This window comes from Hyperolius riggenbachi, chromosome 5, assembly GCF_040937935.1.
Source record: "Hyperolius riggenbachi isolate aHypRig1 chromosome 5, aHypRig1.pri, whole genome shotgun sequence".
Classification (NCBI taxonomy): domain Eukaryota; kingdom Metazoa; phylum Chordata; class Amphibia; order Anura; family Hyperoliidae; genus Hyperolius; species Hyperolius riggenbachi.
The window spans coordinates 354,752,013-354,764,351 of record NC_090650.1 but is presented as its reverse complement, the minus strand read 5'-3'; the positions used below and the strand labels follow the sequence as shown (position 1 = coordinate 354,764,351).

The following is a 12,339-nucleotide window of genomic DNA, read 5'->3' as shown; positions in this document are numbered from 1 at the left end:
ATACTTGTTGTAGGGTATATTTATAGTAAAAGCAAGGTAATTACCACATCATTTACATATACAGGATCATGTTGACAGCAAGTTGTTTGGGAATACGGATTTTAACTCTTATAGTCCATGACATGGTAAATTATAATGTTTAACTTGTCTTCTAAGTGAGTCCATAGATTGATCCTAAAGGAGAGACCTGCTTCTTTCCAGGTTCCAATGGGTGATTCACAAGGATGGCTTACATAAAGTGGGGGTTAAGATGAAGAGAGTGCAAAGACGTATGATAATATGGAGGACTAGCTGATGACCCGGCATTGCCCGGGTAAGGCTGCTGTTGGCTCTGCCCACTTTTTCTAACCTTAACACACAAACAGTCAATGACCAAGTTTGTGAGCTTTGAGGTCCTTGACATCAATAATTTGTAGTTTCTCATTGAAATGAAACAAATCTGATTGGCTGTTTGTGGCTCCACCCCCTTTTCTGAATTTGAACCCCAGTCACCCAATGGCCGACTGTACCAGGTTTGAGGCTTGTACCATTAACTGTGCATGAATGACAGCAATTTAAATATTCCCCTTGAAAATCAATAGGTGAATTATGATTGGCGTTTGTAGGATTCACCCACTTCTGAATATTTATCTCAGTCACCCAGTGACCAACTGTGCAAAGTTTAAGAACACTGCCATTAACAGTGTAAAAATGGCTGCAGTTTACATTTTCCCAGTGAAATTTGTATTTGGCTCCACCCACTTTTTGTAACCTTGAAACACAGTCACTCAATGACCAAGTTTGCAAACTTTCAGGTTCCTGGCATCAAAATTGTATGAATGGAAGCAGTTTATCCAGCAAAGAAATCTGATTGGCTGTTTGTGGCTCTGCGCCCCTTTAGCGAATTTGAATCTCAGTCACTTAATGACCGACCGTAGCAGGGTTGAGACCTCTGCCATTAACAGTGTAAGAATGGCAACAGTTTATATATTGCCTTTGAAAATCAATAGGTGAATTTTGATTGGCTGTTGTAGGCTCCACCCACTTTTCTTATTATTAACCACTTGAGGACCGTAGGCTTACATCCCCTAGTAGTGACCAGGCTATTTTTTACAATTCAGGCCACTGCAGCTTTAAGAGCTCGCTGCAAGGCTGTACAACTCAGCACACAAGTGATTGTTCCCCCCCCCCCCCTTTCTGCCCACCAACAGATAAACTGCTTCCATTCATACAATTTTGATGGAAGGAACCTGAAAGTTTGCAAACTTGGTCATTGAGTGACTCTCTGGGCTCTGATCACTACTGCACTGTTTTTTTTATTTTTATTATTTATTTTTTTTAACAAATGTGTCTATTTTTTTTAATTCCAAGAACTCCCTCCCCCCGCCAGCCAATCACTGCGATCGGCTGTCATAGGCATCAGCCTCTCTAGATTGTGAGCTCGCAAGGGCAGGGACCTCCTCCTAGTGTTTCTCATACCGCTGTAATTGTAACATATGTACATGTACCAACTACACATCAACTATGTATGTATCTGTATTTATTCTATTCAATGTCATGACTGTACAGTGTCTTGTATTTCTTATGTATATTTGTTCCCCATTATTTGTTTGTACTATGTACAGCGCTACGGAAGATGTTGGCGCTATATAAATAAAAAATAATAATAATAATAATATGACAGCCGATTGCTCCTGATCGTGTACAAACAATGGTGCCTGGTGTGCAGCTTAGTCAGGTGTCAAGCAACCTGAAATACTTTGCTGGTGCCTTGCCTCAGCTGGATTGCTCATACAGCTTGTGTCACATCAAACAGGAATAAAGAGACGGCACTGTACTGGCTGCAATTAACTTGCTGTGTATTTTGCGAACAAGACACTACATGCTACGGAGGAACCATCTAGCAGAGGTGGCAATCTAGAGAAGTTACTGAAACAGAAGGAGGCACGTTGGATTCACACTTTGGATGTGGTTGCCCCTAGAGGCATGAATGAGCGTTTGCCGCTTAAGTGTTTTTTATAGGGTTATGCGTTACACTGTTTATACATTGAATGCTGAAATTGTATCGCTATAATTATTGGTATGTGTATTAGTTTTTAATCACATTTTATTCACAGGTGGTTCTGTGGCATTTCTCGATCAGAAAGAAGTGCCAGGATTACGGTCAGCTTTTGTATTGATTTTGTTGGTAGCCGAGGAGGAGTGCCATATGACCACTGATGCTATACAATTGGGAACTATGGACTATAGGGTTAATGAACTAATGGGCGGAGCAACCATGGGTGTGGTTGCGTATAGCTGATTGTGTATTTATACCTTGCTTTATAGGCTTCATTCCTGTTTTACACCTGATGAAGGAGGTTGTTCCTCCGTATCGTAGTGTCTTGTTCGCAAAATACACAGCAAGTTAATTGCAGCCAGTAGATTGCTCCTGATCCCTTGTAGGGGACAGCCGAGTGACACGGTTGCCCCAGTACAGCATTGCCTTAGATTGCAGCGCTGTAAATTGTAAATAGAGGGTGGTTTCACTGTCTAACAGTCTGATGGGGAGCTCTGTCATTGAAGCAGATGCGGATGCGCATGCAATCTCCTGCAAAACCCGCCCCAGGACTTCACGCCAATTGGCGTTGAGCGGTCCCGGGGCTGCTGCTGCATTCACGCGAATTAGCGTAGAGCGGTTGGGAAATGGTTCATCTCAGTTACCCAGTGGCCAACTGTATCAAGTTTGAGAACCCTGCCATTAACAGTGTAAGAATGGCAGCAGTTTATATTTTCCCACGTAAAAAATGTAGTTGTTGGCTCCGCCCACTTTTTCTGACCTTAACATACAGTCACTCAATGACCAAGTTTATGAGCTTTTGTCAATCATTTGTATATTCTCAAAGAAATTAAACAAATTAGATTGGCTGATTGTGGCTCCACCCCCTTTCCAGAATTTGAACCCCAGTCACCCAATGACCGACTGTACTAGGTTTGAGGCATTTGCTATTAACCATGTAAAAATGCAGCAATTTAAATATTCCCCTTGAAAATCAACAGGTACATTTTGATTGACTATTGTAGGCTCCACCCACTTCCCTGAATATTAATCCCAGTCACCCAGTGACTAACTGTGCAAAGTTTGTGAATCCTGCCATTAACAGTGTAAGAATGGCTGCAGTTTATATTTTCCCAGTGAAATTTGTTTTTTGGCTCTGCCCACTTTTTGTAACCTTGACACACAGTCACTCAATGACCAAGTCTGTGAGCTTTCAGGTTGCTGGCATCAAAAATAAGTGAATTGACGCAATTTATCCACCAAAGAAATCTGATTGGCTGTTTGTGGCTCTGCCCCTTTAGTGAATTTAAACCCAAGTTACCCAATAACCATCTGTAGAAAGTTTGAAGCCTCTGTCATTAACAGTGTAAAAATGACAGCAGTTTAAGTATTCCCCTTGAAAATCAATAGGTGAATTTTGATTGGCTGTTGTAAGCTCTACCCACTTTCCTGAATATTAATCCCAGTCATTCAGTGGCCAAGAATGCCAAGTTTGAAAACCCTGCGATTTACAGTCTAAGAATGGTTGCAGTTTACATTTTCCCATTTAAAATGAATGGCTGAAATTTGATTGGCTGTTTAATGCTCCACCCACTTTTACTGGATTTATAACCTCTGTCACCAAGTGACCAACTGTGCAGAGTGTGGGGACTCTGGCTTGATTACTGTGAGAATGGCAGCCTTTTACATTTTTTCCATTGATTTGAATGGGTGAAATTTGATTGGTTGTTTGTAGCTCCGCCCAGGTGTGCAGAAGGGATGCGAGACCCTAAGAACATATCATCCCAGGTAGTAAGGAATCTGTATACCAAGTTTCGTTCAAATCAGTCAAGGCGTTTGAGTGATCACGGCACATACACACGATTTTGTATAAGCCGACCCGAGTATAAGCTGACCCCCAACTTTTTACATAAAAAAACAAGAAAAAAATCATTGACCGGACTATAAGCCGGGAGTGATAGGCCATAAAGAAGTATGCCACAGAAAATATGCACCTAAACATCTATATGCAGTGGAAATCATCTCTCACCACCCACCACTTGACCCATTGTAACATCTGCAAATATAGCGGCTGCGGACATGCAGGGTATATCCGCAGCCGCCTTTGTTCCCTGTCCTCAGGCTTTATCCATTCCGCCGGCGTCTAGCACGCCGGGAACGGTGCTGCCACTTATAGGGTCGCTGTCTCGCGCGGGCGAGCACGGAGACAGGACCTTTATGCTGGAGGAAGGCGTGTCAGCTGACCTGCCGGTCGGCTGACGTCAGAGGTGAATCACGCCGCTCGGATTGGCTGATTGGTGAGGGGCGCAGCTGTGGGCTCTCCTCTGCTTCTTAAGCCTTCACTAATCATTCGCAACTGGTCTGCTGTTGCGAATACTCTCGTGTTAGCGCTCAGACCTTAGACTAGTATCCGGTGTGCTTTGATCTGGGTGGAAACCAGGGATTTCACACAAGACTAGGACTATTGTTATATTGTATTACTGATTACCTGTGTATGATTCTGGCTAGACTCTGACCTTGCTATTGCTTATCGATTCTGTACTTCCACCAAACTGACCTTAGTTGCTGAACCTCTGCCTGATAACTCACTATTCTTCTGCCTCACGTTTCTGTACTGTATTCGACTCTCAGTTGCCAAACCTTGCCTGTCTGACCTCTCGACTCTCCAGTGGGCCCTTGCCACTGGTGAGGTGCTCTTTTGACTAAATACCCACCAGCTCCTCTGGAGAGGTTTTCTTTAAGTTATACAGCTCCTGTGTATGATAGTACTTTACCAGCTCCACTGGTGAGGTCTATTATTTATCTACTGTTGCACCAAACACTTTACACCTCTGTTTCTCAACCTTCAATACTTGTATTATTGGTGATACTGCAGATCACCACATAATTGAGTATAGAGTCTGTATTATTGGTGATTCTGCAGATCACACAATAATCAGACGTCTGTGTGCTACACCAATCGTTACACCCATATACTCAACAAAACTGTAGGGTAATGTGACAGAGATGGGAACTCTTGAATGCATATATTATACTGCAAGTGCTGTCATTTATTATCAGCAGCTCTGGGCTGATGCTCCACTGTTCTGATTATTCTAATCTGTCAATTATGATGGTAACATAAAGAATGGAGCCATTGGCGCAGTGTTGCAGTGACCCCCCCCTACCTCCAGTGTCCCCGGCACATGCAGTATGCTCAGCTGTTTCTCTCCCCCTCAGTGTCCCCGCAATGTGTCTAATGGCCAGAGCGGTATAATCAGCTGTTTCCCTCTCCTGACTGTTGGCCAGAGCGGTATAATCAGCCTTACGTGCGCCACTGCAGGACATCATACAGGGGAGACTGTAGAGAAGATGAAGATGAATACTGGCCGCAGGAATCCGTTAGTGAACGCTGCGCTCTCCGGGGACACTTGGGGAAAGGTAACTGCAACTACAGCTCTGGCGGGTAAAGGGAACATAGCGGCAGACACATGGAGGGGATGGGGAAGCTAATTTGCACACACTGCTTCAGCGGGAGGCTGGGCACATGCCGGCGTACCGACACCGGCAACAGTCGGGAGAGGGAAACAGCTGATTATACCGCTCTGGCCTTTAGACACATGCCGGGGACACTGAGGGGGATAGAAACAGCTGAGAATACTGCACTGACGGCTGGACACATGGCATTAGTCCTCCCAGAGCAGTATGCGCAGCTGTCCCTGTGGCCCCCCCACAGGGACAGCTGCGCATACTGCTCTGGGAGGACTAATGCCAGGATAAAAGCATGACTCGAGTATAAGCCGAGACCCCCATTATTGGACACAATTTTTTTTTGTCCCAAAAACTCGGCTTATACTCGAGTATACAGTATACGGTATATAGATAATAAAATGAAGAGAGTTTAAAGGTGTAAGATAGATATTGATTAAATTCAAAGTCAAAATAGCGACTAAGCATAGGACAGAATGAAAACTATTTCATATAGCATCACCCTCACAATGCATAACCTAACCTAACTATGCAGATCTGTAGCACCACCTCCAAATACACTGCATAGCCCTCCACAGTATGTAGCATGGTCCCATCGCTCAGCATTTCCCCTTCCATACATAACATAGCATTGTGGCCAGGGGCATAACTAGAAATAACTGGGCCCCCCTTACAAAGCTTTACATGGGGCCCCCTCTCCCTCGCTTTCTGCAAAGGTACTGTAAACTGAGAACCAATGTTATTCAATTGGCTAGTGCACACTTGAATGTGTTTCCCCCATGCAGGTAAAAACAGACAGCAGTGAAACACTGCATGCATTTTCTCTATCAATTACATTAGCTTCTGTGATTAAACGTGCATGTTTTCACATATACAGTCACACATGGAGCTTGATTCACTAAACCATGATAACTCAAATATTACACCTTATCAAAGATATCACACCTTATCAAAGTTAACATGCCTTATCAGAGTCGCAGAGAGAGCACTACAAACTTATGCCTGCTAATTGGCAATGGCACACGTCCTGCCCTGAGCCCCTGCGGGTTCGTAGCGCTCGCTATGCTACTCTTATAAGGCGTGTTAACTTTGATAAGATTTGATATCTTTGTTGAGGTGTGATATCTTTGATAAAGTGTGATATTTGAGTTATCACGACTTAGTGAATCAAGCCCTTGGTGTACCAAAAACGCATACACCGACAGGTGAGTGTGCTCCCAGCCTCAGCTTATTACACTCACTCTGTCCATCTCTGATGGAGCAGAACTGGCTCTGCAGACTCCTCCAGCATCACTACAGTACACAGCACTTGGGGAGGGGTAGACATGCTGGGGGCAGGGATCTGTACACAAAACCCTGCTGAACTCTGAATAGGCACGGTGTAAAAATCTTTGTCTTCAAACATTTGTATGATTCATTATCAGTGGCTAAGAAGATGCAGTCATTAGAACAATTGTCTATCATAGGTAGCTACAGGCAGGGTAGGACTGGGACACTAAGGGCCCACCAAGGAAGTTTCAGCCTAGGGCCCACCAAAGAAGTTTCAGCCTACCCCCCCCCCCCCGATCCCCTCCTCCTCCCCTCCCCCATTTTGGGCTCACATACACATGTACTCTAGAAATTTTGCATAAGTTTATGGTAGGGAAAAGATCGTGAGCACTTCTGAGGACAGTCTCCAATAGGCATATGTCCACATGCGGCGCGCGCAGCGAAAGTAAATGGGTGTCACCACGCACTGGAACATCGGCGTGGTCACGATGAGTCATGGGCAGACTTAAAAAAAAAAAAAAAACACAACATAAGTAGCGGTGTTATTCACAGAGATTAGGTCCGACCAGATACATTTTAGATAAAATATTCAAGTAGTTACATGCCTCATGATAATTCATCAAGTAGTCAAATCGCAGCAGATTTTCCGACAAAATGCAATCAGGTTGGCGGCAGATACCCCCACAACATGCAATCAGGTTGGCGGCAGATACCCCCACAAAATGCAATCAGGTTGGCGGCAGATACCCCCACAAAATGCAATCAGATTGGCGGCAGATACCCCCCAAAATGCAATCAGGTTGGTGGCAGATACCCCCCCCCCCCCAAAAGTAGGCAGCAGTGACCAGAAAATCGTAATGTGGGCAGCAGACACCTGAAAATCGCAATGTGGGCAGCAGTCACCAGAAAATCGTAATGTGGGCAGCAGACACCTGAAAATCGTAATGTGGGCAGCAGACACCTGAAAATCGTAAAGTGTGCAGCAGACACCTGAAAATCACAATGTGTGCAGCAGACACCTGAAAATCAAAATGTGTGCAGCAGACACCAGAAAATCACAATGTGGGCAGCAGTTACCAGAAAATCACAATGTGGGCAGCAGACACCTGAAAATCGCAATGTGGGCAGCAGACACCTGAAAATCGCAATGTGGGCAGCAGGCACCAGAAAATCGCAATGTGGGCAGCAGGCACCAGAAAATCGCAATGTGGGCAGCAGGCACCAGAAAATCGCAATGTGGGCAGCAGGCACCAGAAAATCGCAATGTGGGCAGCAGTGACCAGAAAATCGTAATGTGGGCAGCAGACACCTGAAAATCGTAATGTGGGCAGCAGACACCTGAAAATCGTAATGTGGGCAGCAGACACCTGAAAATCGTAATGTGGGCAGCAGACACCAGAAAATCGTAATGTGGGCAGCAGACACCAGAAAATCGCAATGTGGGCAGCAGTGACCAGAAAATCGTAATGTGGGCAGCAGACACCTGAAAATCGTAATGTGGGCAGCAGACACCTGAAAATCGTAATGTGGGCAGCAGACACCTGAAAATCGTAATGTGGGCAGCAAACACCTGAAAATCGTAATGTGGGCAGCAGACACCTGAAAATCGCAATGTGGGCAGCAGACACCTGAAAATCGCAATGTGGGCAGCAGACACCTGAAAATCGTAATGTGGGCAGCAGACACCTGAAAATCGTAATGTGGGCAGCAGACACCTGAAAATCGTAAAGTGTGCAGCAGACACCTGAAAATCACAATGTGTGCAGCAGACACCTGAAAATCAAAATGTGTGCAGCAGACACCAGAAAATCACAATGTGTGCAGCAGACACCAGAAAATCGCAATGTGGGCAGCAGTTACCAGAAAATCACAATGTGGGCAGCAGACACCTGAAAATCGCAATGTGGGCAGCAGGCACCAGAAAATCGCAATGTGGGCAGCAGGCACCAGAAAATCGCAATGTGGGCAGCAGGCACCAGAAAATCGCAATGTGGGCAGCAGTGACCAGAAAATCGTAATGTGGGCAGCAGACACCTGAAAATCGTAATGTGGGCAGCAGACACCTGAAAATCGTAATGTGGGCAGCAGACACCTGAAAATCGTAATGTGGGCAGCAGACACCAGAAAATCGTAATGTGGGCAGCAGACACCAGAAAATCGCAATGTGGGCAGCAGTGACCAGAAAATCGTAATGTGGGCAGCAGACACCTGAAAATCGTAATGTGGGCAGCAGACACCTGAAAATCGTAATGTGGGCAGCAGACACCTGAAAATCGTAATGTGGGCAGCAAACACCTGAAAATCGTAATGTGGGCAGCAAACACCTGAAAATCGTAATGTGGGCAGCAGACACCTGAAAATCGCAATGTGGGCAGCAGACACCTGAAAATCGCAATGTGGGCAGCAGACACCTGAAAATCGTAATGTGGGCAGCAGACACCTGAAAATCGTAATGTGGGCAGCAGACACCTGAAAATCGCAATGTGGGCAGCAGGCACCTGAAAATCGCAATGTGGGCAGCAGTCACCAGAAAATCGTAATGTGGGCAGCAGACACCAGAAAATCGTAATGTGGGCAGGTTGGTGGCAGATACCCCCCCTCAAAATGCAATCAGGATGGTGGCAGATATCATACCCCCCCCCCCCCCCAAAACGCAATCAGGTTGGCAGCGGGCAAAGATCGGCGGGGTGGGGCGGAAGCCACCCCCTCCCTCACCTAGGGGCCCCCCCTCCAGAATTGCAGCCAGCGGCAGCAGCGGGGATGAATCACTTACCAGCATGACGGAGATCCGTAGCTCTGCGTGCCGCTGGCTGGTCTCTGTCTCCTGAACTGACTGTCCAATCACGCTCTCGCAGTACTTCCTGCGAGAGCGTGATTGGACAGTCAGTTCAGGAGACAGAGACAGACCAGCCAGCGGCACGCAGAGCTACGGATCTCCGTCATGCCGTTAAGTGATTCTTTCCCGGTGCTGCCGCTGGCTGCAATTCTGGAAGGGGGGGGGGGGGCGCGGAAGGGGGGCCCCTAGGTGAGGGAGGGGGGGAGGCTTCCGCCCCTCCCCGCCGATTTGTGCACAATGTCCCGCCTTCCTGCGCTTAGCCCCCCTCCTTTTTAGCACTGGGGCCCCCAGGAGGCGGGACGGCCGGGGCCCACCGATGGGACCATCGGTGGTTCGGTGGGCCTGTCCGAGGCTGGCTACAGGTGTCCCTTGGCATTAGGTAGCCAGAGCTATCCTCAGTATTCAGTAGCTAGAGGTGCCCCCAAGTATTAAGTAGATAGAAGTGCTGTTGGTTGAAGGGAGATCTGGTCAGTGGAATGCTGAGAGCAGGGGGAGTAACCTCTCATTTATACTCCGCTCGGGACACAGCATAAGTAAAGGAGGATGGAGGCACTTGGGGAGGGGAGTGAGCTGCCGTTCCATCATAAGGCGCCTGTAAGCACAAGTCTACAGTGCCTTATGGTAAATCCATCCCTGGCTAGTTGTATTCTTCATTATAGAGCAAACAAATATAAAATGGCTATTGACTTTACATGGGGGAAGGAGGTTTTATCAGTCAGTATAATGTGTGTGTATATTTTTATATATTTATCAGCGCTGCGTAATATGTTGGCGCTTTATAAATACAATAAATAAATAAAATAAATAAAACATATATATATATATATATATATATATATATATATATATATATATATATAAATATATATATATAAATATAATATGTGTGTGTTTTGTATATATATGTGTATATATATTTATATATGTATATATATAATTTAAACTGGGTAAGCGGTGGAGGTGTGGAGGAAATCCAATTTTGTAAAATTGTTTTCCTCGCTACTGCAGAGATGATTAATGAGAGTTTCTTACTAGCTCTAGTGAGTAGTGACTCTAGTTCCCTCTATCTCCAAGATACCAAACAGTGCCCAGTCTGGAGTAAAGGGAATATAATTACCGGTAAGTAATTTATCTAAAGCGTAATCAACCACTTGTTTCCAAAAAGCTTCAATGATGCTACAATGCCAAAGACAGTGGGCCAGATCCGCGTGAGGGCCGAGGCATTTGAGACATAAGTGGGAGGTGAACAGGTTCATTTTGAATGGTTGTTCAGGTGAGAGATAAAATGCATAATGATATTGTTTGAGAAACATCTCTCTATATGAGGAGGATGGGATAATCTGCCAAGAATAGATTAAACTCTTGACCAAGCTAGATAAACTAAGATGTGTACCATAGGGTCCTGAAGGTCCCTATGGGGGATAAACAAAAAATGTATTTTAAACTACCAGCAAGCAAGAAAATACTCAATCATTTTGATAGTACTTTTTCATCTACTTTTTGGTACTTTTTCAATTGACAAAGTGCTGAACAGTCATTTTAAAAAGAAGTTGAAAATTTAGGAGAAAAATGCAATTGCAGATGTGTCTTAGTGTTTTAAATGTTCTGATATTGATGACTACAAATACAAATTGTGAATTGTAATATTAATATATGTTGATATAAGGCATTCTTTTCTACTATTTTTCTTTTAAAGAGGAGCTGTCAGCCATACTATCTCAGACCCCCCCCCCCCCCCCCCCCAAACACACACACACACACACACACACTTATATAAGTAGATAAATACTTGCTCTACTTACATAACATATGTATTTGCACTGTCCACGTTTTGATTTTAGTGGTTTTTCTACAGTAAAAAAAAGAAATTTCTTCTTTGCAGTTTCCATTTTAACTGTGGCTATTTTTAAGCCAATCCTGATGTAATTTCCTCCCTTACTCTCCTCTGCCTGATTTGCCCGCAATTCACTATAGAAGGTGCATTGTCTCAGCATCTATATATATAAAGGAGTAAGTGCCTCAACCTTCAAGCAAGAAGAAGAAGTACTTTGCATGAGAAAATGTATGCGTGCTCAAACACCAAGTTTAAAGAGAACCTGTACTGAGTAAAAATATTTAAAATAAACATATGAGGTAACTTCAAATGAACATTACATAGTTACCTTGCCATCAGTTCCTCTCAGAAGCTCACCATTTTCTTCTGACATTAATCCCTTCCAGTTCTGACAATATTTTGTCAGATCTGAAATATATCAGTTGCTGTCAGTAAAATATCAGTTGCTGTCAGTTATAGCTGAGAGGAAAACAGATGTACCAGGTAATGTCCATGTTTCCCTATGGCTCAAGTGGGCGATGTTACAGTTTAACTGTGTGCTGACCAGAAAGCTGTTATGGGTAATGGCTATTTTCAAAATGGAGGACGGAAAATCCCCTTGATCATAGTGAACAAATAGGACGTGGGACAGGAGAAAGACACTGAGGAGTAGACTACATGGAAGGTAAGTATGACTTGTGTATGCTTATTTTGACTTTTATTTTCAGTACAGGTTTTCTTTAAGGCCTCTTTTCCACGGACTGTTGAGCTGTGTGCTCAGCAAGCAGTTTCCAGGCAGCAGTGAGCAGTTACCAGGCAGCAGCAAGCAGTTACCAGGCAGCAACAAGCAGATACCAGGCAGCAACAAGCAGTTACCAGGCAGCAGTGAGCAGTTGTGAGAGTTTGAGAGGCATTTCACTGCCTATCAACAGTCCA

At 44.7% G+C, this 12,339-nt stretch overlaps 1 protein-coding gene across 3 annotated transcripts in view; it reads right to left on the bottom strand.

Annotated features, from left to right (window-relative positions):
• The window catches only part of LOC137517769 (NXPE family member 1-like), a 126,376-nt gene that overhangs the window by 74,642 nt on the left and 39,395 nt on the right, over positions 1-12,339 (bottom strand). Inside the window, exon 1 of one of the 3 annotated variants that reach the window (XM_068234802.1) lies at positions 11,753-11,828. The exons of the other annotated variants lie outside the window; for them this stretch is intronic. Coding sequence (XP_068090903.1) covers positions 11,753-11,797 — 45 coding nt within the window. The 5' untranslated portion in view covers positions 11,798-11,828. Of the gene's footprint in view, positions 1-11,752; positions 11,829-12,339 lie in introns of those variants that run through there. 3 annotated transcript variants of the gene reach the window in all.